At 43.5% G+C, this 26,549-nt stretch overlaps 1 protein-coding gene across 1 annotated transcript; it reads right to left on the bottom strand.

Annotated features, from left to right (window-relative positions):
• Nucleotides 1-334: 334 nt before the first annotated feature.
• On the bottom strand, nucleotides 335-24,738 carry LOC110494531 (cytochrome b-c1 complex subunit 1, mitochondrial). The gene is made up of 12 exons (XM_021569666.2): nucleotides 24,590-24,738; nucleotides 4,212-4,352; nucleotides 3,964-4,050; nucleotides 3,707-3,836; nucleotides 3,211-3,409; nucleotides 2,973-3,052; nucleotides 2,728-2,843; nucleotides 2,289-2,593; nucleotides 2,016-2,101; nucleotides 1,826-1,914; nucleotides 1,124-1,199; nucleotides 335-942 (listed from the first exon to the last, which is right to left on the bottom strand). The coding sequence occupies exons 1-12, from the start codon at nucleotides 24,650-24,652 to the stop codon at nucleotides 878-880; spliced, it is 1,437 nt and encodes a 478-aa protein (XP_021425341.2). The 5' UTR covers nucleotides 24,653-24,738; the 3' UTR covers nucleotides 335-877.
• Nucleotides 24,739-26,549: the final 1,811 nt, after the last annotated feature.

A 26,549-nucleotide genomic window follows, 5' to 3' on the forward strand; every position in this document is an offset into this window, starting at 1 on the left:
TCTTTGCAATTCATGTTATTCAATGCGTTTGTGGGATTTGGTTCAAAAGGCCAATTTCAATATTGTATCTAATGTTTTATATATTTTTTACACCAAAAGGGGTTCTAAAATGTAAAATCAAATAGCTAAATGATGCATGGTTTGACAATCTGAAAGCAATTCTGGCAGTTTATAATCCCTTCCCCCCCTTTTAAATGTAATGTTCCAAAGTGGCGCGCATTGGTGGCTTGTAGGCCTGGAGATGCTAAACATGTTTGTCAATTACAAAACAAGGATATAACATTAAGTCTTACTAATCTAATTCTGTGTGTGGGACAATGACTCAAAAACAAAGTGTTTTACAATGTTTTATTTCAATTTGTCGGAATGAGAGCTTCTGTTATGTACAATAGGACAGAAACAAAATACTACATCAATTCATAAATACTTCTGCTCTACATTAACTGGTTGTACAATGCCCTGATTTTACTGTATATGTATGTATCACTGAATGTCTTCAGGTGTTCCCCTCTCTTCCCCAGAACAGTACCAGGTGCATGAAAAGGCTCAGTGACATTAACAAAAATCTCCTGTATTACAATCTTTCTCGATAAGTAATTATTGATAATTACAGGGAAACAGAACACTCAGAACTTATTCACCCCCTCAACAGTGGTTCTCTCCCTCATAACCAACTAAAACTAACATAGCAGGAATAGAGCGGTGAGAGCGAGAGAAGGAGGAGGGGGAACTTTGATGGAGCCGATACAGATCTGTGCTGATGAGCTGAGGCAGTCCTCAGTTCCTCAATCTTGCAGTGATGGGAGAAGTAAGGGAGTGGAGGAGAGTGAAAGGAAGAGCAGACATTGGACACGCAGAGAGCAACACTATTGGGTTCTTAGAAGCGGAGCCAGTACATGGCACTGCGCATTCTATTGTAGTCAGGCAGCTGCTCAACGGGGCCTGTGGAACAGAGAGAGAGAAGAGAGAAGGAGACGAGATGAGAGAAGGATTGAGGATTCAGAACATTACCAAGCTAGGTAGCCACTAGCTGGACTTTTAGACTATATGCTATCTTTATCCTGGACAAGAGGACTAAGGTGCAAAGGCTGCTTGAAAGGAATACTGATGTATGATAACTTACCAACAGCAGACACAGCGGGACACTTGTCATAGATATATTTGGAGCAGACGTCACGCACCATCCTGGGTGTCACAGCCTGAGGGGGAGAGGTGGTGAGAAATGTGGGGTGAACGCAGTAAGGGGTGGGGGGGAGAATGCCGAGTGAGATCAGAGAGAGAGACAGAAAAAGCACCCTCTAGATCAGTGGTATTCAAAGTCGGGTCTGGGGGAACTGTCTGTAATAAAGCCCTTTTTGGGGGGAAAACATTCTTATTGGCTGTGCCTGGCTCCCTAGTGGGTGGGCCTATGCCCTCCCAGGCCCTCTCACAGCTGCGTCCCTGTCCAGTCATGTGAAATCCATAGATTAGGGCCAAACTGTTTTTCTTCGATTGATTGATTTCCTTCTATGAACTGTAACTCAGTAAAATCTTTGAAATTGTTGCATGTTGCGTTTATATTTTTGTTCAGAATCTATGCTTTAATTTAAAAATTAACCGTACAGATTGTATGGGACAATATACTAACGTTGAGAAAGATGATTATAAAAATTGCATTTTACTGAACATAAGTATTTATTTGTTAAAACACTTTTGTTAAGCGATGAAAATGTAATGAATTAAAGGTTAATTGTTGTTAATTGGGGGGGTTGAATACCTCTGCTCTAGGTGGTAGAGGGGGGTGTAACAGCTGTATGTGTGGTGCATGGAAGGCGGTTGTACTCACATCGATGCGGGCGTCCCACTCAGCCAGGGGGATACGGCGGCCGTAGTTCAGGACGTGCCTGCCAATGTCATCACATATCGGTGTCGTTCCTACACAAGAGCAGTACGGCAGTGTTAGTGTTGAACAGGGAGAGGTATGTGTGTGTGTGTTTAAGTGTCTGACAGGCTACATGAGGAGATAGAGCTCTTACCGTCGAGCTGTCCCACCAAGCTGGCCTTGAGGGCGTTCTTGGCTCTGGCAACATCACTCTCTGTCACTGTGGTGCACAAATTCATCCTTCAGGGAAAGAGAAAGAAAACGAGGGAGGTCAATACTATCAAATGAAATATGTAAAATGACACAGGCTGAGGATAAGTGTATTACACTTGGTCGCGCAAATTTTAATCTGCACTTTTTAAGCTTTTTCTATTGTTGTATCCATATTTTGTGTTTGTGAGTGTATGTATTGGAAATCACAACTAACCACGCGTTCTGTGACCAGTGCATCATGTCATCGATGTGGTGTTTGTCGGTGACAAAGTAGATGCCAAGCAGACCAGTATCGCTGTAAGATGAGTGGAAGGCCTGAAAGCTGTGGCACAGACTCTCCTCTGAGGCCAGACGAGCAAGGCGGCTGCTCAGGTGCTTTCCACCACCAAAAGTGATGTCATAGCTGCCAATGATGGAGTTGGCCACCATGAGAGGCACAATGTCTGGGCTGGTGGCACTGGCACCCTCCACTGCGATAGCAATATGTGCAAGGGGGATATCATCATCACGCATGCGGATCTACAGAGGGCGAGAGGAGACGACAACAGGGTTAACCATATTAACATTCCAAATAAAAAAGAAAATGGGATACCTGTGCCCTTGTTCAAACATCTGTCAATTAGGACACACACTGAAACAGGGGCGCTCCTCACCTCGCTGCCAGAGAAGCGGCAGGGGGACAGAACAGGCACAGCATCATCCTCGTACTCAAAGGAAACTCCGCTAAAGTGCTGTTTGGCCAACCCAACCAGTTCCTCATGAGTCACACCTACACAGGAGACAGCCATTACAAACAGACAACAATTACACTCAAATAAAATAAAAAAACATTCAGGGCCAGTTGGTATTGGCATGTAATACCTCTATATACCGCCTTAACATGCCAGTGCTAATGTACCTCCAGCAGCTGCCAGCACCATTCGGGGGGCCTTGTAGTGGCTCCTGATGAAATCTACCAGATCCTGTCGACTCAAAGTCCTGAAGGGAAGAGACAGACCTTTACTGCTCAACTAATTGGGAGTGCTGTGAAATGTAACAGGATTCTATAACATGTACGAGTTTCCCTGGTGTTTTGGTTTGGCCTAGCTTGCTCTGACCCAATAGGATTCCCTTGTAGGCTCTGTGTTCGTGTGTACCTGGCGTTTTGGGACGGTCCCAGCACACTGTGTCCCAGGGGGGTACCCTGAAAAGCTGTGGCGTGCAGCAGGTCCAAACAGACGTCCTGTAGACTGCCCTCTACCTCCTCCAGCTCTCTCAGCACCACACTCCTCTGCTGCTCAATGTCAGCCTCGCTCAGGGCATTGCTCTGCACTACCTCTGACAACAGCTCCACCGCTGGAGAGCGTGAGAGGGGCACTTCAGTATACATAGCAATTGACAAGAACTACTGGAGGCCATGGGAATGGAAGTTCAACACAGGCATGAGAAACTAATTCACCAAAAGGAAACAGGAGCTTTACAACTAGATACATAAACACTCACTCGACCTCTGTGGAATTAGAAGGGCTTATAAGAACCCAACCCATTGTACACACACTTGAATTGTCATATCACCTTATAAACAGTCTCCATGCCTTATTCCTGCCTCATTGAAGTGTCTGCTATGCTGGGTAGGTGGTTTGGTTGGCTCACCTTTGGGCAGATCTTTGGCCAGGGTCTTCATGTAGTAGGCAGTGTGCTCCCGGGAAGTGTATGCACTCAGGTGAGCACCCATGGACTCCACCTGCTGCTCCAGGGCCATCTGGGTGTGCTTTTTTGTCCCCTGGGGAAAATAAACATGGGAAAAAAGGGGGGTGGAAGAGAAACCATGTTGGGCCAGTAGTAAAGTAAGTGTGAAGTCCCTTATGAGACTGAAGGTAGGTTGCATAGATGTCAGGGCTGTTGTGTACCTTGAAAGCCATGTGCTCCAGGAAGAACCCAGCTCCATTGTTCTTCTCAGTCTCATAGCGACTTCCACAGTTGATCCACAGCCCAACCTGAGAGACAGAGGTGGAACTTAGCTAGATACCATGACGCGCCAAACAAAGTCAGGTTCATCTGAAATGTGACTAAGTGAATGTCTGCACTAGGCAATGTTTCCCAAATCCATCAAGATGACTGCTTGGATTGTATGATCAATGACACAGCAGGTCCTTACAGTGCATGTGCTGTGTCCGGTCTCCTCCGATGCGATCCTCAGGCCATTGTCCAGGGCAGTGAGACGGGTCTCAGGAGCTCCCAGAAGGCTCTGGGCATAGGTCACCGTAGCCTGACCACGCCGGAGAGACAGCAGGATGGGCTGGAGAGAGAGGGAGAGGATAGTTAGCCTACAACACTGTGACAACACTTGCACAGAATCGGTACACCCGAACATCACACCTGCGGGACAGGTACAGGATGACAACTGCCCGAGTTACACCACCTCCCTCATGTGGTACCCTTCCTGCAGGCTCATCCTGACATGACCTTCCAGCATGACAATTAGAGGTCGACCGATTATGATTTTTCACCTCCGATACCGATTAGGACCGAAAAAAGCCGATACCAATTAATCGGACGGTTTTTAAAAATGTATTTGTAATAATGACAATTACAACAATACTGAATGAATACTTATTTTAACTTAATATAATACATCAATAAAAATCCATTTAGCCTCAAATAAATAAAGACACATGTTCAATTTGGTTTAAATAATGCAAAAACAAAGTGTTGGAGAAGTAAAAGTGCAATATGTGCCATGTAAAAAAGCTAACATTTAAGTTCCTTGCTCAGAACATATGAAAGTTGGTGGTTCCTTTTAACATGAGACTTCAATATTCCAAGGTAAGAGGTTTAAGGTTGTAGTTAATATAGTATTTATAGGACTATTTCTCTCTATCCCATTTGTATTTCATATACCTTTGACTATTGGATGTTCTTATAGGCACTTAGTATTGCCAGTGTAACAGTATAGCTTCCGTCCCTCTCCTCGCCTCGCCTCTACCTGGGCTCGAACCAGGAACACATCGACAACAGCCACACTCGAAGCATCGCTGCCCATCGCTCCACAAAAGCCGCGGCAGAGCAAGGGGAATAACTATTCCAAGTCTCAGAGCGAGTGACGTTTGAAACGCTATTAGCGCGCACCCCGCTAACTAGCTAGCCATTTCACATCGGTTACACCAGCCATTAGGCTTGAAGCCATAAACAGCGCTGTGCTTGCGAAGAGCTGCTGGCAAAACGCACAAAAGTGCTGTTTGAATGAATGCTTACGAGCCTGCTGCTGCCTACCATCGCTCAGTCAGACTGCTCTATCAAATCATAGACTTAATTATAACATAACACACAGAAATACGAGCCATTGGTCATTAATATGGTCGAATCCGGAAACGATCATTTCGAAAACAAAACGTTTATTATTTCAGTGTAATACGGAACCGTTCTGTATTTTACCTAACGGGTGGCATCCCTAAGTCTAAATATTCTTGTTACATTGCACAACCTTCTATGTTAGGTAAATTAGATCACAATGAGCCAGGCTGCCCAAACGGTTGCATATACCCTGACTCTGCGTGCAATGAACGCGAGCGAAGTGACACAATTTCTCCTAGTTAAAATTGCCTGCTAACCTGGATTTCTCTTAGCTAAATATGCAGGTTTAATAATATATACTTCTGTGTATTGATTTTAAGGCATTGGTGTTTATGGTTAGGTACAGTCGTCCAACGATTGTGCTTTTTTCGCAAAAGCGCTTTTGTTAAATCATCCCCCAGCGTTGCATCGATTATATGCAACGCAGGACACGCTAGATAAACTAGTAATATCATCAACCATGTGTAGTTATAACTAGTGATTGATTATTTTTTACAAGATAAGTTTAATGCTAGCTAGCAACTTACCTTGGCTTCTACTGCATTCGAGTAACAGGCAGGCTCCTCGTGGAGTGCAATGAGAGGCAGGTGGTTAGAGCTTTGGACTAGTTAACTGTAAGGTTGCAAGCTGACAAGGTGACAATCTGTCGTTCTGCCCCTGAACAAGGCAGTTAACCCACCATTCCTAGGCCGTCATTGAAAATAAGAATGTGTTCTTAAGTTTGCTGAAAATAACCGTAGTTGACAGTGAGAGGACGTTTCTTTTTTTTCTAAGTTTGGCTGATTTTGTTGTGTTGATAGTTCTGGTGTAAGGATATGTATGAAATTGCTAAAATAATCTGTAGTAATGGAATGAAGAGACATTTAGCAAAATATTATGCCTTTTAGCAATTTATGATCGCCTCAATGTCATTGTTAGGAGCTAGTATTTCACTGCATCCACTATATCATCTGTTAAACTGTGTACGTGGAAGCGAAAGAAAAGCACACCTGTTTAGGCGAGGTGCTGGCTAGCAGAGTAAAATACTTGGAAAAGAAAAAGGAGAGCCGCACACTAGGAGCTCAGATACAATAATTGAATAACCTCATAACCAACGTTTTGACAGACAAGCTGTCTTCATCAGGGTATAATGACAAACACTGCGGGTCACTAGTTTATATACTGTCAAAGGACACACAGGTGTCTAATCATGGCCAGGTGTGGCTTGATATCATTGGTTAATTCTCAGATATAAACAGAACACAGAAAAAACCTGAATGGATAGCACATCATCATAGATACAATTTGGCTACATAGGTCTACAAACATCCTGAGTGGTGCAGCAGTCCAAGGCACTGCGTCGCAGAGCTAGAGGTGTCACTAATGACCGGGGTTCGAACCCCGGCTGTATCACAACCAGCCATGATCGGGAGTCCCATAGGGCAATGCACAATTGGGCCAGCATCGTCCGTGTTAGGCCGTCATTGTAAATAAGAATTTGTTCTTAGCTTCTTTGGAACTGGGGGGGCAGTATTGAGTAGCTTGGATAAAAAGGTGCCCAGGGTAAATTGCCTGCAACTCAGGCCTAAAAGCTAGAATATGCATATAATTAGTAGATTTGGATAGAAACACTCTGAAGTTTCTAAAACTGTTTGAATGATGTCTGTGAGTATAACAGAACTCATATGGCAGGCAAAGACCTGAGAAAAAATCCACCAGGAAGTGGGAAATCTGAGGTCTGAAGTCATTCTGAAGTCAATCTGAAGTCATTGCCTATCGAATACAGAGTGTCTATGGGGTCATATTGCACTTCCTAAGGCTTCCACTAGATGTCAACAGTCTTTAGAACCTTGTTTGAGGCTTCTACTGTGAAGTGGGGGCGAATGAGAGCTGATTCAACCATAGGTCTGCCAGAGTGGCATGAGCTGATGATGCGCGCACACATGACAGCGACCTGCTTTCCATTGCATTTCTGAAGACAAATAATTATCCGGTTGGAACATTATTGAAGATTTATGTTAAAATTGGTTAAAAACATCCTATACATTGTTTGACATGTTTCTACGGACTGTAACATAACTTTTTGACTTTGTCTGGACCTAGTGCTCGCGCCTCATGAATTTGGATTAATGGGCTAAACGCGCGAACAAAAAGGAGGTATTTGGACAAAAATTGACTTTATCGAACAAAACAAACATTTATTGTGGAACTGGGATTCCTGGGAGTGCATTCTGATGAAGATCATCAAAGGTAAGTTAATATTTATAATGCTATTTCTGACTTCTGTTGACTCCACAACATGGCGGATATCTGTATGGCTTGTTTTTGTGTCTGAGCTCTGTACTCAGATTATTGCATGGTGTGCTTTTTCCATAAAGTTTTTTTAAATGTGACACAGCGGTTGCATTAAGAAGAAGTGGATATATGCATAACACTTGTATCTTTTAGCAATGTTCATTATGAGTATTTCTGTAAAATGATGTGGCTCTCTGCAAAATCACTGGATGTTTTGGAACTACTGAACATAACGCACGCATGTAAACTGAGATTTTTGGATATAAATATGAACTTCATCAAACAAAACATACATGTATTATGTAACATGAAGTCATATGAGTGTCATCTGATGAAGATCAAAGGTCAGTGATTCATTTTCTCTCTTTCTGCTTTTTGTGACTCCTCTCTTTGGCTGGAAAAATGGCTGTGTTTTTCTGTGACTAGATGCTGACCTAACAATTGTTTGGTGTGCTTTCGTCGTAAAGCCTTCTTGACATCGGACACTGTGGCTGGATTTACAACAAGTTTATCTTTAAAATGGTGTAAAATACTTGTATGTTTGAGGAATTTTAATTATGGGATTTCTGTTGTTTTGAATTTGGCGCCCTGCAATTTCACTGGCTGTTGTCGAGGTGGTAAAATAACAATAGCGAGACTATATACAGAGGGTACCGGTACATAGTCAATGTGCTGGGGCACCGGTTAGTCGAGATAATATGTACATGTAGATAGAGTTATTAAAGTGACTATACATAGATAACAGAGTAGCAGCAGCATAGAAGAGGGGGGCAATGCAAATAGTCTGGGTAGTCATTTGATAAGATGTTCAGCAGTCTTATGGCTTGGTGGTAGAAGCTGTTTATAGAAGCCTCTTGGACCTAGACTTGGCGCTCCGGTACCGCTTGCCGTGCGGTAGCAGAGAGAACAGTCTATGACTAGGGTGGCTTGAGTCTTTGACCATTTTTAGGGCCTTCCTCTGACACCGCCTGGTGTGATGTACTTGGACAATGTGCCAACAAACCTCCAAACGAGCTTCAATGCCATTCCACACTCCTTCCGAGGCCTCCAACTGATTTTAAATACAAGTAAAACTAATTGCTTGCTCTTTAACCGATTGCTGCCCGCACCCTCCCGTCCGACGAGCATCACTACTCTGGACGGTTCTGACTTAAAATATGCGGACAACTACAAATACCTAGGTGTCTGGTTAGACTGTACACTCTCCTTCCAGACTCACATTACGCATCTCCAATCCAAAATTAAATCTTGAATCGGCTTCCTATTTCACAACAGAGATTGTTCTCCTGGCACCACACAGCCAGGTGTCTGACCTCCTCCCTATAGGCTGGCTCGTTGTCGGTGATCAGGCCTACCACCGTTGTGTCATTGGCATTGGCCGTGCCATCATGAGTGAACAGGGAGTACAGGAGGAGACTGAGCACGCACCCCTGAAGGGCCCCTGTGTTGAGGACCAGCACATTGAATGTGTTGTTACCTACCCTTACCACTTGGGGGCGGCCCGTTAGGAAGTCCAGGATCCAGCTGCAGAGGGAGGTGTTTAGTCCCAGGGTCCTAAGCTTATTGATGAGCTTTGAGGGCACTATGGTGTTGAACACTGAGCTGTAGTCAATGAATAGCATTCTCACATAGGTGTTCCTTTTGTCCGGACGGGAAAGAGCAGTGTGGAGTGCAATAGAGATTAGAAGTCGACCGATTAATTGGAATGGCCAATTAATTAGGGCTGATTATGTTTTCACAACAATCGGATATCGGTATTTTTGGACACCCATTTGGCCTATTTTTTTTTTACACCTTTATCTAATCTTTATTTAACTAGGCAAGTCAGTTAAGAACACATTCTTATTTTCAATGACGGCCTAGGAACGGTGGGTTAACTGCCTTGTTCAGGGGCAGAACGACAGATTTTTACCTTGTCAGCTCGGGGGATTCAATCTTGCAACCTTACAGTTAACTAGTCCAACGCTCTAACCACCTGATTACATTGCACTCCACGAGGAGCCTGCCTGTTACGCAAATGCAGTAGAAGCCAAGGTAAGTTGCTAGCTAGCATTAAACTTATCTTATAAAAAATAATCAATCACTAGTTATAACTACACATGGTTGATGATATTACTAGTTTATCTAGCGTGTCCTGTGTTGCATATAATCGATGCAGTGCGTATCGTTGCTCCAGTGTGTACCTAACCATAAACCCCAATGCCTTTCTTAAAATCAATACGCAGAAGTATATATTTTTAAACATGCATATTTAGCTAAAAGAAATCCAGGTTAGCAGGCAATATTAACCAGGTGAAATCGTGTCACTTCTCTTGCGTTCATTGCACGCAGTCAGTGCATATGCAACAGTTTGGGCCGCCTAATTTGCCAGAATTTTACGTAATTATTGAATGTTGTGCAATGTAACAGGAATATTTAGACTTATGGATGCCACACGTTAGATAAAATACGTAACAGTTCCGTATTTCACTGAAAGAATAAACATCTTGTTTTTGAAATGACAGTTTCCGGATTTGACCATATTACTGACCTAAGGCTCTTATTTCTGTGTGTTATTATGTTATAACTAAGTCTATGATAAGAGAGTAGTCTGAGCGATGGTAGGCAGCAGCAGGCTCATAAGCATTCATTCAAACAGCACTTTCGTGCGTTTTGCCAGCAGCTCTGCTGTTTATGACTTCAATCCTATCAACTCCCGAGATTAGACTGGTGTAACAGATGTGAAATGGCTAGCTAGTTAGCGGGGTGCGCGCTAATAGCGTTTCAAACGTCACTCACTCCGAGACTTGGAGTGGTTGTTACCCTTGCTCTGCATGGGACATTCTTTGACCATTTTAACTTGCCATTTACAAAAACAAAATGTGTTAGTGGGTAGGTGTGTTGTTGTTACGTTCCCCAGTTTATGTGTTGTAGTTTGTGTATTTGCATGTGTTTTATTTCAGGAAATGGCTTCCTGAAATCTCTCAAGCAGCTGATTGGTCGACTCCAGGGCTAATTGGAGAGCTGACCCCGCCCCCTCGTCAAGACACAGCTGTCTCCAGTTACATTCCTTCTGAAGCTATATAAAAGCCAGTGTTCTGTTCAGGAGAGAGGAATTTTGGAGGTGGGGATTACTGAGAGGGATTTGCTGGGAGGTCATTGCAAAGCGATTGTTTGTGATAGAGATTTGCTTGGAGGTCATTGCAGAGAGATTTTGCTAGAGGTTGATTTTGATGGGAGTTCATTGCTGGGAAGTTGGTATGTTTTGTGAGTTTGTTGCTCAGATAAAGCTTATTTGATGTACTTTGTTTCTTAGTTTGTTTGTGAAATTGTTTAATATTCTGTTTCATTTGTTCCCAGGGGGAAAGGGGAAGGCACCTTGGGAGTGCTTAGGCAAGAGGCCCGCGGGCATACATATACCCGTAGTATATTCACTGTCTAGGCACACTAGGTAAGACCTGGGCGGACCACTCCCTGTATTTTGGTTAGGGCACCAAGTGGTGCTAAATTAGGTAAGTAGTGGGTAGGCAGGTAAGATAGGAGAGGGGGGGGGGGGGGGGGGGGGGCTTTGAGATTTACTTTCTTTGCTTTGGTTCCGTCCAGCCCCTTTTCCGGTACCACATTCTGCCTGTTGTCATTCTTACTCGCACCTACAGTCCATACCCTTTTCACTTCACAGAGTTTAGTTGTAGCAGGGTGTTGCGTTCCCTCTTCATAGAGGCGTGCGTAACAGTTGTTAGGACCTCTTTTGAAATCATTGTGTTTGAGAAGTCCCATGCTCTGCATGGGTAACGCTGCTTCGAGGGTGGCTGTTGTCGTTGTGTTCCTGGTTCGAGCCCAGGTAGGAGCAAGGAGAGGGACAGCTATACTGTTACACTGGCAATACTAAAGTGCCTATAAGAACCTCCAATAGTCAAAAGTTAATGAAATACAAATTAGCTTTCTTACATGGCACATATTGCACTTTTACTTTCTTCTCAAAAACTTTATTTTTGCATTATTTAAACCAAATTGAACATGTTTCGTTATTTATTTGAGGCTAAATTGATTTTATTGATGTATTATAATATGTTAAAATAAGTGTTTGAGTTTATTTTATTTTTTACAGGGACAGTGCACATTAATCAACGTTTCAGTAAAAGTGCCGGTTTTAGCCAGCCGGCTAATTTTCAAACGCAGTCCCTGGGCAGGTAATTAAAAACAATTACAATATAGACAATAGCAACATAGGACAAGCAAGACATAGCATACAGACATAGAACAAAAAGCAACAAGACAAAGTTCATAAAAGCAACAAAGTGTTTCCACACCTCACAAGCTACAGACAACATGGAAAGCGGGAAGACACAGCTAGGGACCATGTTCACAAATCTGATTGACCTTTAGCCATGTCTTCAAGCATTTTGTGAAAGTGTGATATGTGGTGCAGTTGTGTGTCTGATGGCAGTGTATTCCAGACATGGGAAGCTCTCACTGAGAAAACAGATTTACTAAAGGTGCTTTTCCTTAAGGGAAAGACAGTCACCTCTCATGGCAGACCTTGTGGATCTGCTGCCATATGTTTGGGTTTTCTGTTTAACAAAAATACTGAGTGGAGGGGGAGCGAGGCCATTTAGGATCTTGAATACAAGACATGCGTCGGTGTATTGCACAAGATTGTCCCAACTCAGGAGCTCATGCTTTCTGAGGATGTAACAGTGATGATGGCTATTGGGATTCCTATCAAGCACTTTGAGAGCCTGTTTATAGACAGACTGAATAGGTCTTAATGTTGTACAGCAAGCTTGGGCCCAACTAGTCAAGCAGTATGTTAAGTGGGGGAGTATCATAGATTTGAAGTACAGTTTTGATACCTCTGTAGTCAAACAATTTCGTATAAATCGGAAATTAGCTAGGTTGAATTTGGATATTTGAATTACCTTTTTCACGTGCTTTTTAAAAGAGAGGTTGGAATCAAGTATGATGCCAATGTACTTAAAATCAGATACCACCTGGAGCTTCTCCCCTGACACATAGACATCCAGCTCAGTAGCATCTGTTGCCCTCTTTGTGAAGAACATGCAAACAGTTTTTTTCACATTGAGATGCAAACACGAGTCATTGAGCCACTTTGTAACCTGGACCATTACAGTAGTGAGTTCTTGTGCAGCTTGTTGTTTGCTCTTTGCATGCACATATATCACTGTATCATCTGCATACATTTGAACTTCCGACCCAGTTCAGACAGAAGGCAGGTCATTAATGTACAGGCTGAACAGGAGGGGCCCCAGTATTGACCCTTGGGGCACACCCACATCATAGCTAAGAGTGGGCGACAGCTCATTGCTCACTCTGACACACTGAGTTCTGCCTTCAAGGTATGATTTCATCCATCTCAAGGCATCAGGGGAAAAGTTGAACTTGGACAATTTTGTGATGAGAATCTCATGGTTAACAGTATCAAAAGCCTTCCTTAGGTCTAGAAACACAGCCCCAACAACGCCCCCTTTGTCCATCTTGGACTTCACATTTTCCAGAAGAAAGCAGTTGGCCGTTTCTGTGGAGTGTTTCGCTCTGAAGCCAAACAGCATGGAGTGTAATGTGAATGTGAAGGGGCTGTTGTTGAGATGGGCAATCAGTTGTTCTGCTACACACTTTTCAACAACCTTTGACACCACGGGTAGTATACTAATGGGCCTGTAGTTACTCACGTCAGCAGGGTCGCCTGATTTAAAGATGGCCATTATGATGTGATGACCAATAGATGTGTTGGTGACCTTAGTAATTGGGCCAATGAGTGACTCTTTGTAGTTTTTAAGAAAGGTAGAGTCCAGCCCAAATACATATTTGGCTTTAGAGTTCTTTAGTAAGCTAATCACCTTATTCACCTTTGACTCAGAAACCTCCCTTATGATGAAGACAGGTTTTGCATAATTTACTAGCACTGAGCCCAAGAAACCAGTGGAGGGGTTCTGTGTCAGTACCCTGACAGAGTCAACAAAGTAGGAATTGAAGGCTATTGCTATTTCGACTGCCTCCTGTGTTAGATTGTTATTCACCATTATTTCTAGTCTTTTTGCAGTGTTACTATGGTCTTTCCCTGTTAACTTTTTTAGATTCTCCCAGATCAGTTTAGAATTTCCCTTTGCTTCAATTATTTTAATAAAAAAAGTTTGCCTTGGCCTGTCTGATTTCTTTCATCACCTTATTTCTCAACATGGTAAACCTACGTCTGTCATGCTCTAATTTGGATCTTAGGGCTATTTTTAGAGTATAATATCGTTCTTTCATCAATTTCCAGATTTCTCCATTTAGCCAAGGAAGAGTGCTCTTTTGGTCAGGTTTGGATTTGATTTTCTTAGGAAACCGTTTATTGTAGTCGGGATTGTGGATAGAAAAACTTGACTTTCAGCTTCCACGTCTGTATAGGACAAGAGATCGTTCCAGTTAATTCCCTTAACCTCTTGAAACTCTGGGGGCAGTATTTCATTTTTGGATGAAAAACGCTCCCGTTTTAAACAAGATATTTTGTCACGAAAAGATGCTCGACTATGCATATATTGACAGCTTTGGAAAGAAAACACTCTGACGTTTCCAAAACTGCAAAGATATTGTCTGTGAGTGCCACAGAACTAATGCTACAAGCGAAACCAATATGCAATTTCATACAGGAAGTGAGACAGATTTTTGAGGCGCTGTGTTCCAATGTCTCCTTATATGGCTGTGAATGCGCAAGGAGAGAGCCTACACTTTGTCGTTTCCCCAAGGTGTTTGCAGAATTGTGACGTATTTGTAGGCATATCATTGGAAAATTGACCATAAGAGACTACATTTACCAGGTGTCCGCTGGGTGTCCTCCGTCGAAACTATTGCGCAATCTCCAGGTGCGCGCATTTTTTCCATTTTGAACAGAGGAGAAACCAAACTGCCAGGAGTGACTTATCATCGAATAGATATGTGAAAAACACCTTGAGGATTGATTCTAAACAACGTTTGCCATGTTTCTGTCGATATTATGGAGTTAATTTGGGTAAAAGTTCGCGTTGTAATGACTGAATTTTCAGGGTTTTTTTCTCAGCCAAACGTGATGAACAAAACGGAGCGATTTCTCCTACACAAATTATCTTTTTGGAAAAACTGAACATTTGCTATCTAACTGAGAGTCTCCTCATTGAAAACATCTGAAGTTCTTCAAAGGTAAATGATTTTGTTTGAATGCTTTTCTTGTTTTTGTGAAAATGTTGCATGCTGAATGCCAGGCTTAATGATATGCTAGCTATCAATACTCTTACACAAATGCTTGTTTAGCTATGGTTCAAAAGCATATTTTGAAAATCTGAGATGACAGTGTTGTTAACAAAAGGCTAAGCTTGAGAGCTAATATATTTATTTCATTTGCGATTTTCATGAATAGTTAACGTTGCGTTATGGTAATGAGCTTGAGGCTATAAATAGGATCCCGGATACAGGTTTACTCGTCGCAACAGGTTAATTGCGTTTTCAAAATAGCTTAATTCATTCAGTATTGTTGTAATTGTCATTATTAAAAATAAATAAATAAATTGGACGATTAATCGGTATCGTCGTTGCGGCGAAAGCACATCATGCGATTATCTAAGGACAGTGCCCCGCACACGAAAGCATTACATACATTTTACAACCAAGCTGATGCATCACGAAAGTCAGAAATAGCGATAAAATAAATCACTTACCTTTGAAGATCTTCATCTGGTTGCAATCACAAGGGTCCCAGCTACATAACAAATGGTCCTTTTGTTCGATAAAGTACTTCTTTACATCCCCAAAAAAGTATGTTTCGTTGGCGCGCTAGACTCGGTAATCCACCGGTTTCCCTCGTTCAAAATGCATACAAATTAATCCCGTAAATTACCAATAAACATCTTCCAAACATATCAAACAACGTTCCTAATCAATCCTCAAGTACCCTATTATGTAAATAAACAATACAATTTAAGACGGAGAATACCGGAGACCATTACCGGAGATAAATAACGAAGTACGCACTCGCACCGAAAAGCGCTACAAACACTACAGCCAAAATGGGAGACACCTAGAAAAACTACAAATTCTAGCTCATTTTTCAATAAAACAAGCCTGAAATTCATTCTAAAGACTGTTGGCATCTAGTGGAAGCCCTAGGAACTGCAATCTGGGAGGACCTTTTATATTCCCATTTCCAGCCATTGTAATAAGAGGTGAGCTGAAAAAAAAAACATTTCTGTATGTTTTGTCCTCGGGTTTTCGCCTGCCATATCAGTTCTGTTATACTCACAGACAATATTTTAACAGTTTTGGAAACTTGAGTGTTTTCTATCCAATACTACCAATTATATGCCTGAGTAACAGGCAGTTTACTTTGGGCACTTCATTCATCCAAACTTCCAAATACTGCCCCCTAACCCAAAGAAGTTAAAGTAGAATAGAATGAAACAAACAGGCATTCTATTTTTTGCTCTATTATAGTGGCCACTATAGACAACGATCAAGTACACAAGGCTACATGTGTGCAAAAATAACATTCACTGAGTAAAATATATAATCCCCCCCTCACACACATTACTGTCAAATTCGACACAACAAAAATCATGTATTTCGACTACACATTATTACATTGTACACTTTCTGCCCGTAGACATGTACAAGCAATGTGCCAGCAAAAGTGAGAAAGATAGAAAGTGTGTGGTGTTCCTTTCACCTCTATAGGCATCCAGTTTAAGCTAGGCCCATCTCCAGCTACACTTGATCCCTGAATTGATTTGTTTAACACCTCATTTTAATCTTAATTCTCTCATTCTTAAAAATAACCACATACTATAGAAGGAAAACATGAGTTAACATAGTGGTTAGTGTTATATAAGTATTCATACACATAGCTCATATAAACAAAGACATTCCGTCGTAAGAACACATACACCCAGCCACAAGACTGACCCCCTCTATTGGTCGGATGCTCAGGATAAGGCTCTGCTGTGCACCAATGGGGCTTCTGCTCTGGCTAGAGCAAGGCCCGCCTCCAACCCTCCGACCAGTCAAGAAGACCGAAACGACAAGACTCCACCTACTTTATTATATGTATAAAAATGAATGTAACCGTTGTATAGGCTCTCTTTTTCACCTGGCTCCTTGCCGAGTTATGTGAACTAGGTCCGTGCACGTAAAACTGCGGGACAAGATATCTCAGACTCATTAAAACCGTCTTTTGTTACAACTGAAATCCACTCTGTCCAGCGTCCGTGATTTGGTCTCAACTCTCCAGTATTTGAACACTAACAGAACTTGGTAGCAGAGTTTGGTTATTCTTGAATTCGATCTATTATAAGTTAGTGTGAGAGGACGAGACTGATCACGGCTAAAAAATCAGACGGAAGAGTGACTTCCCCAGCCATTCATCTTGCCTCAGGAAATCTGATCGGAGCGCTCTATGTAAGGTGAGCAGAGCCCGTTATATCGAAATCTGCATATTGTATTATAGCCTAAACCAAATTTTGATCAGAAAGTACTGGGCGTGAGTATGAATCGGTGCCCAAATGTTTACATAAGAACCTAATACATTGATCGGGGAGATCTTGTTTTGCTCGTTTTTATTTTTTATTTGTATTTTTATTTTTTATCAATTGGCCTATTATTAGAAGTGTAGTATGCATGTAAAAGATCCTATTAAATAAGTGCTTACTGTTTAATTGGTTGTGTTTTAGAAGTGTAGTATGCATGTAAAAGATCCTATTGAATAAGTTCTAAACTGTTTAATTGGTTGCGTTTAGAGGTGTAGTTAATTAATAGATCGACTGAATCTGCATGTAAAAGATCCTATTGAATAAGTTGTAAACTGTTTAATTGGTTATGTTAGAGGTGTAGTCGAATAGATATAGGATATGTAAGTTTGGCCTTCCACAAGACAGAGATCGGGAATGATGTGGCTATTGCACATCAAACAATAAACATAATATGAACCAGAGTTGACATTCCATGATTTGGAGATGGGGGAAATTAAATTGAAAGAAACGTTTGTCGCGGAGTAGGTTGGGATACGTAACTGGGCTATTAGGCACACGTGCTGGTAGACAAAGCCACCTTAGTATCGAATGGCCGTGCAACTTTGATTGACAGCAGCCGGGCTGGAATACTGATTTTCGCTTTTTTTCATTCCTGTTGATATTGCCTAAAGTTTAAAATTATTCTGACAATTGCTATAGAATCGCTCGAATTTACTGATATAAGTTCATAAAGGAATTTACCGAATGGTTTACAGAAAGTATTTAAATAATTCACTGAACAACTCTGAGTAGTCTAGAAATTCTATCTATATTTCCTAAAGAGCTAGAATTACTCTGAAAATTGTTATAGAACCGCATATATTCACTGATATATTGTTCCAAAAGGAAATCGCCGAATCATTTCTAGAAAATACCTAAACGAATCGCTGAACAAATTCAAATAAAATACCGGAGAAATACACACGTGGCGGGCGTCACATACTGATAACCCCCTTTGTATGCGAGGGTGGGGGTGGAAGAGATAAGCCATTGCCAGTACAGCAGCACATCCCTGGTCTCGACCAGGGACAGGCTAAGCATACAACGATAGAAATAAACACCACATAGTAAGGATTGAATATACCTAAATAACGCATTATACACATTATCAGACGAACTAGATAAAATGTCTGCAGCTACCACGCCCAAACTAAAATTCAATGAATATTTAGATCAGAGTATGATTGATAGAGCGGGAGGTAAAGAACAGTATGGGAAAGTGGAGAAAGTGTGGAAAGGATTACGGATAAGATGGACACAAGCAGGTTATTTTAGCGGAGGACCACCTACAGGGGGGAAACTCCAAGATATGCAGACAGAATTAGAGGACGCAGTAGAGCATGCAAAAGCGAGTGAGGCGGAGAGAAACAAGATACACAGGTTCAAAAAAGTAGGTACAAGAGAGAGAGAGAGAGCGGAGGGGGAGCTCAAGATAGGTACATGGGCCATACAGGAGAGTAGGAGGGTACTACCAAAAAACACACCAGACATGATGTGCGTGGCTATTGTGGCGTCGGGGGATGTTAAAGCTCCGCCTGAGAACTTGCCCACGGCTCCCCCTGTGGCCTTTTCTCCCTCACTATATCCACAATTGACAATGGAGGCAGTTCAGCCCCCGCCATACTCAAAGGGACAAAATCACCGGAGCCCGTCACACAACCCATTCCTGCCCAGGGCACCTCCCACAATACAGGCTCCAGTTCTGAGAATAGACCAAGGGGAGTTAAAAGGGGAAATTACCCTGGGGATAACGGCTGGCCATATGGTATGTGAACAGTTCGAAACTGGGATTCCAGGAGCAGGAGACCTCCCCCAGGAACGGAGGCCGCAATGCTCCTCTGTGAACTCTCTCACCTCTGAAACCAGAGGACACCTACAAACAAGATTAGATTCAAACCACTTCTATCAGACGGATAGGGAGGACTGTCATCAGAACATGGATATCGAAAACGAAGAAGAAATTGACATGGTGCTCACCCCAGCTCCGATGGGAGCTCCAAACGTGACTAAGATGCAGGAGCTGCTGAAATCATCAATAGCTCGAGCTAAGGAACTCAGGGAGCTAATAGCTAACCAAGATAACAACAGAGAGGGAGCCTACCGTGTGGAAGGCATAATGAGAGGAACAGTAACCAAAGTTACCGAATCAATGGGGTCCGAAACACTCCGTCGGTCCTCCAGAATTGCTGATAGAAGAGAGCGAGAGCAGGAGATGGCAGGACAGTACCCCCTGCGACCGACACCAGGTGATGCACACACTGTGGAGTACCAGCCCTGGAAAATGACTGATTTAACAACACTGATGGGACAGATGCCTAGCCTACATGGAGGAGCTTCAGCGTGGCTACTTCAACTGCAGACACTTACGTCAGGCCTGCAACTCTGCCTAGGAGACATGAAAGCACTTCTAGCAAGAGCCACCGACCACGGAACCATGGAGGCCCTCATGACAGCAGCTGACCTTGGATGGCGGGCCCCAACACTGCCCATAGACCACTCCCGTACCAGATTATGGGAAGTTCTACGGAGAGCATACCCTACAGAAAGAAACCATGCCACCTTATCCTCCTTTACAATCAACCCAGGTGAGCAACCTGCAGCATACCGACAGGGCTAAGACCACATGGAGATCGGTCCACGAAGAACCATTCGATCACACTGATACCACACTCAGCATGTGGAAGGAAATGGTGGTCAACGGGTGTCCTGGAGATGTTAAAACCAAACTCAGAGGAACGGTAGGGTTGATTGCACTTCCTCTGACCCAATTCAACACTCATGTGCACCACCATGTGACCCAGCACAACAAGGAAAGAGGGGGTGCTGAGAGCCAGGTGCAGTCCCTCCAGGTACAACTCCTGAAACTCCAATTGAAGGAAGCACAACAAGGAGAAAAACCTAAGAAACAGATGGTGGCGGAAGAAACGAAGGAGACAGGCACCAAAACAGACATCTCTCAAATAGTGGCCCAGACTATCTCCCAGATGATTCAACAGCAGGCCGGTCCTCAACCAGCCAACCCGGGGCCTTGGTATCCCCCGCAACCACAATTTGCATACCAGCCACAATGGATACCAGGCCATCCAAGAGGAGGGGTTTGTTTCAACTGTAGAACTCCAGGGCACTACTCACGAGAGTGTCCATACCCACTCACACCACAACAACGCCAGTGGAACTCTACAAGAGGTCCATATGGGAAGGAAAGGGGTGGAAATAGACCTCAACAGTACGAACATCAGCAACCAGGACCCACACCCATGCATCAGCAACCCGCATACAACCAACCGCAGTTCCAGGGAATGACTGGGAACACCATCCCCTGGCCATAAAAATGCCCACCACCCACGGCAGAAGAAGGAAACAGCAACTCCCAGACGGTTCACATGTCACCCTTCAATCAGCCATCATCCCTCAACCAGCATCGGCCAAATTAGCTGAAATCATCGGATTGACGCAAGTCCTCATCAGAGGAAAAGGAAAGACTGAATATCTATACAGACTCAGCCCATGCCCATGAAGCAGGCCACACTGATGGACCCAGAACTTTTATGAGAAACACATGGCCCCACACACAAAGGCAAACTAAAGACCCTCCAAAAAGGCCTCGCACATCTGGTGGCACCCTCACATAAAAAATATGACTGACTTATTTTATGACGATGATTTATTTTGTGACGAATGCAATGGTTGTGACAGACACAACCCAAAGAAACCATATCGAACACCAATGGGCTCATACGTAATACCTAATGCATGTTTTCAGGATATTAGTATAGACTACACCGACATGGGCCCCGAAAATGTATCTAAAGGCAAACTCTATCTCCTAGTCATAGTAGATAGGTTCTCCAAATGGGTAGAGGCAATACTAACAAAAGGGGAGGATGCTAGGTCAGTCTTTGAGTGGCTACAAACCAAACTAATACCCAGATATGGCATCCCAAGACAAATCAAATTTGACAAATGGCTTACATTTAACAAACACCTGAGACAGGTGGAAGAAAGATTTGGCATAACCCAGATTTGGATCTGTGTACAGACCACAATCCCAAAATCTGGTGGAACGTCAAACCAAAAGCAAAAGCTAAGATAGCTAAAGTATGTGCCTCATGGGATAATGACTGGTAGAGTAATGCATGGTCCACCAAGGGAGGGAGGTCATATGCCCGCCCTTGATATACAACAAATTGTAATGTCTAATTATGTGAAAAAACTGACGGTTCTCTCTGCAGCACTCTCTACCCAGGTTCACAAGGTCCAGGAGGGGGAGCTGCCGGGGGACACGCCACTACTGAAGGTAAAGGTTGGTGACGGGGTGAGGGTTACAGTCCACAAGAGAAAGTGGCTGGAACCCAGGTGGACTGGACCATACGAAGTGAAGGAGGTTACTTCACACTCAGTCCAGGTCAAAGGTAAATCAGGCACACCTTGGCACCGCCTTACACATTGCACCCCAGCCCCAATTCCTTCTAGAACACTGACTGAAGTCAGAGCTGATTTGAGCGGCCTAAATTCGATTCCAAATGAAGACACTCCTTCCTCAGGTGATGCGGCATCAAACTCCGCCTCCCCTGAGAAGGGAACCTCGCCCAGTTAGAGGGAAATTTCTCCCTCTCTGGGTGAGGCTGGGGATATCTGGTCCCTTATTTGTGATATTCCTACTGATATTTGGAGTAACCCTAGGACTTTCACATGGTTAATTGAACAACTATTTCACCCTGCCACATCACGTACACCAACCCCTACACATGTCCCTAACTCCTTTCCTGATATCACTCCCTCCAATCACTCCCGTCCCAAACGTAGCACTACACCTACAGACCCACCATGCAAACCAGACAAGGTTAGGAGCACCACCTTATGTATACCCACGATTGCAACCGCCACCTTTCTGCTATAGTTTTCACGTCTAATAGACGTGAAGAGAGGGATTTGTTATATAAGTATTCATACACATAGCTCATATAAACAAAGACATTCCGTCGTAAGAACACATACACCCAGCCACAAGACTGACCCCCTCTATTGGTCGGATGCTCAGGATAAGGCTCTGCTGTGCACCAATGGGGCTTCTGCTCTGGCTAGAGCAAGGCCCGCCTCCAACCCTCCGACCAGTCAAGAAGACCGAAACGACAAGACTCCACCTACTTTATTCTATGTATATAAATTAATGTAACCGTTGTATAGGCTCTCTTTTTCACCTGGCTCCTTGCCGAGTTATGTGAACTAGGTCCGTGCACGTAAAACTGCGGGACAAGATATCTCAGACTCATTAAAACTGTCTTTTGTTACAACTGAAATCCACTCTGTCCAGCGTCCGTGATTTGGTCTCAACTCGCCAGTATTTGAACACTAACATTAGTTCGTTAGCTAGTTAACATTTAACACAGATTGCCAGGGTCCAGTAAGCAACCAACGCGTTATAATTTGCAAAACTCCCCCTGTCAGAATTCTCCCACCATTCTTATTTCCTTAATTTTGTGGCTAGAGTCAAATACGTTCTGTGGCACACATCAGAGACAAATACTTTCTATATAACAAACTTCACGTCAGACTAAGAAACCGAAATGAATCATTAATGTATGTGTGTAGATGTATGTATAGACTAATACAAATCAGTATCAGGTTCAGGTATGGGCAGCATCTTTCCGGGGCGGGCGTTGCAGGGGGGGTCGCACAGGACGCCATATTGAAATAAATAACGAAAAGTGCAGACAAAAATGCTTTCTGCTACTAAGATCAGTGAAATGTAGGCTAAACTGACAACGGAGTGAAGAGCAGAAATCTCAACCTTCAAGCAAGTCGCAGCAATGAAGGCGGCGAATGTGGGGATAATTCTGACAGGGGGAGATTTAGAGTCGTATAATAGCGAATTGGTTAGGTTACTAATGTTAGCTCATCTGGTGTTGTAACGTTTGATAGCTAATGTTTGCTGTCTGACTATTAGCAAGCTAATTTTCACACCATAAACGAAATTATTTGATCAGATAAGTTGGCTAATGTTGCTCAGCATTTCTCTGGCTGGCTACGGATAATTCGATCTAGCTAACAAGACAGTTAACAATGCTAATACTTTCTCCCTCCCCTCAAACTTTCCGAATGCCAGTAGTTTTTCGGTTACAGCTCATGAAGTACGCTTCATTACCTTCTCACCCCCGTCTCCGTTGTCAGGCTTCTCACCTAACGTTACCTCTTCGTTATCGTCCAGGGACACGCTGCTGTAACTGGCAAGTTGCCTTTCCAGAGCGCGCGCTGAGGCTGTAACTAGTAAATCGGTTGTCTCTTCTCTCTTCAGTCGCGTGCTGCACTGCATTCTGTTTTGTAAACTATCTGTTTTGTAAACGATTGGCTGAGCTTTGGATACAGCAGCCAGCATTGCTCCAAACGCGTGTCACTTGTTTGTTTACAGCCAGTAGTGATCCAAACACCCCGCCTCTCCCAACCTTTTTCATCGGATCTACACGAATCACGTAGGATTCAAAAACGGTGAATTTCGCCGAAATGTGACTATTTGCATCCCTGTACTGGGAGAGGATCAGGGAGAGGATCAATATATTCAATAATAGAGATCATACTGCTGGTGTCATTTACAAAACTGTATGTGACCAATAAACTTTGATTTGATATCATGACCAAGAAAAGGAGAGAAAGTAGTTGTGGGGTGATCTTCTGACTGTTGATCCCACACAACAGTGACAGCCACCAATTCACACATACCACCAGTCGACCTTAGCTAGCTAATAAGTTGGAGGTAAGGAGGGGCTATTTTTATATTTACTGAGGGTCCATCAACAACACTTCACCAGCTAGCCAGGCAGCCCAACACCACAGTTTGAAGTCAAACGACTCAAAGGAAACACACTTTCAAGTTAACTGAGGTCACACAATTAACGACTAACTATGTAGCGAGTTCAATTTAACATAGCTACGCATCCAGTTGTACAAGACAGAGGTAGGTAGCTAACCAGTTACCTAGCTAGCTAACGTTAACGTTAGGGCAAATAGAACGCGGAAGTATGGTCAAAATGACCTTGTTAGTTTTAAAAAGCGAATAAGGCAACGCAGATAGAGGTTGACTAAAGTGTTAAACGTGGATGTCAAAATGCCCACTCATGTCACGTTTTTTTACAGTGAGACATTGCGCCTTTGCTGACAGTGAGTTGACCTTGCGCTAACTCCAAGCTAATGCTAACCGCCTAGCCATCACTGTGCTCCGGTTACATAACGTTACCAGTGTTAGCTACATACCAATAAGATAGCTAGCACTACTAGATAACGAACTACAGAGGCCTGCTTCTCGGTAAAAGTTGCCGACGTGAAGGAAATGCAGATCCCAACCAACAACCCAATTATTCTTACAGACCCCTGAAATACCAATATGTTGCTGAATACTTACGCTACGGGATTTGGCGAGGGCTCGACCCACAGAGCTCCCGACTCGGCACATGGACGCTGCCATCTTTTCCTGTCGAATACAGAAAACTCAGGTGCGCGCACGTTCCCCAAGACGTACATAAAAATGTGACGTCAGCGCACGCCACCCTTCACTCATGCAGCAGTACCTACAAGTTCAGCCTGGTCTCATAGACTAGACGTAACATAGTAAAACCAGGACACTGAAATTAGTATGGTGTGTTATGTTTGGTATATTACATAAGACAGATGGTTACTTAAGGCAAGTGTGAAAGTAGGGCGTTTGGTCGCGGTACAAAAACGAACATCTAGCAAGCCAAAGGTTGCTAGTCATCATGGACAACTTTAGCATTTTAGCTACTTTGCGAACAACTTAGCATTAACTAACCCTTTACCTAACCCTATCCTTGACCTAACTCCTAACCTGAAAAGAGGAGCGACCCAGGGATGTGTGTGCTTTGGGGACCTTTAAACCTCTTGAAGCTAGGGGGCACTATTTGAATTTTTGGAAAAATAACGTTCCCAAAGTAAACTGCCTATTTCTCAGGACCAGATGCTAGAATATGCATATAATTGACAGCTTAGGATAGAAAACACTCTAAAGTTTCCAAAACTGTAAAAAATATTGTCAGAACTGATATTGCAGGCGAAATCCTGAGAAAAATCCACTCAGGAAGTGACTCTTATTTTGAAACCCCTGTCTTTCTATGCATCCCTATTGCCCATTGAAAGGGATATCAACCAGATTCCTTTTTCTGTGGCTTCCCTAAGGTGTCTACAGCCTTTAGACGTAGTTTCAGGCCTTTATTTTGAAGAATGAGCGTAAACGTCCACATTGCGTAAGTGGTCAGTTGTTGGCTCTGTGTGATTTTTGCGCTAAACAGAGAGGTAGCCATTTTTCCTCCAGGTCCTAGTGAAAACCCAACTGTCCCGGTTGAAATACACTGCTCAAAAAAATAAAGGGAACACTTAAACAACACAATGTAACTCCAAGTCAATCACACTTCTGTGAAATCAAACTGTCCACTTAGGAAGCAACACTGATTGACAATACGTTTCACATGCTGTTGTGCAAATGGAATAGACAACAAGTGGAAATTATAGGCAATTAGCAAGACACCCCCAATAAAGGAGTGGTTCTGCAGGTGGGGACCATAGACCACTTCTCAGTTCCTATGCTACCTGGCTGATGTTTTGGTCTCTTTTGAATGCTGGCGCTGCTTTCACTCTAGTGGTAGCATGAGACGGAGTCTACAACCCACACAAGTGGCTCAGGTAGTGCAGCTCATGCAGGATGGAACATCAATGCGAGCTGTGGCAAGAAGGTTTGCTGTGTCTGTCAGCGTAGTGTCCAGAGGATGGAGGCGCTACCAGGAGACAGGCCAGTACATCAGGAAACATGGAGGAGGCCGTAGGAGGGCAACAATCCAGCAGCAGGACCGCTACCGCCGCCTTTGTGCAAGGGGGAGCAGGAGGAGCACTGCCAGAGCCCTGCAAAATGACCTGCAGCAGGCCACAAATGTGCATGTGTCTGCGCAAACGGTCAGAAACAGACTCCATGAGGGTGGTATGAGGGCCCGACGTCCACAGGTGGGGGTTGTCCTTACAGCCCAACACCGTGCAGGATGTTTGGCATTTGCCAGAGAACACCAAGATTGGCAAATTCGCCACTGGCCCGCCCGTTCCCCAGACCTGAATCCAATTGAGCACATCTGGGACATCATGTCTCGCTCCATCCACCAATGCAACGTTACACCACAGACTGTCCAGGAGTTGGCGGATGCTTTAGTTCAGGTCTGGGAGGAGATCCCTCAGGAGACCATCCGCCACCTCATCAGGAGCATGCCCAGGCGTTGTAGGGAGGTCATACAGGCACGTGGAGGCCACACACACTACTGAGCCTAATTTTGACTTGTTTTAAGGACATTACATCAAAGTTGGAT

The sequence above is a fragment of the Oncorhynchus mykiss genome, chromosome 17 (genome assembly GCF_013265735.2).
Source record: "Oncorhynchus mykiss isolate Arlee chromosome 17, USDA_OmykA_1.1, whole genome shotgun sequence".
In the NCBI taxonomy this organism is placed as follows: domain Eukaryota; kingdom Metazoa; phylum Chordata; class Actinopteri; order Salmoniformes; family Salmonidae; genus Oncorhynchus; species Oncorhynchus mykiss.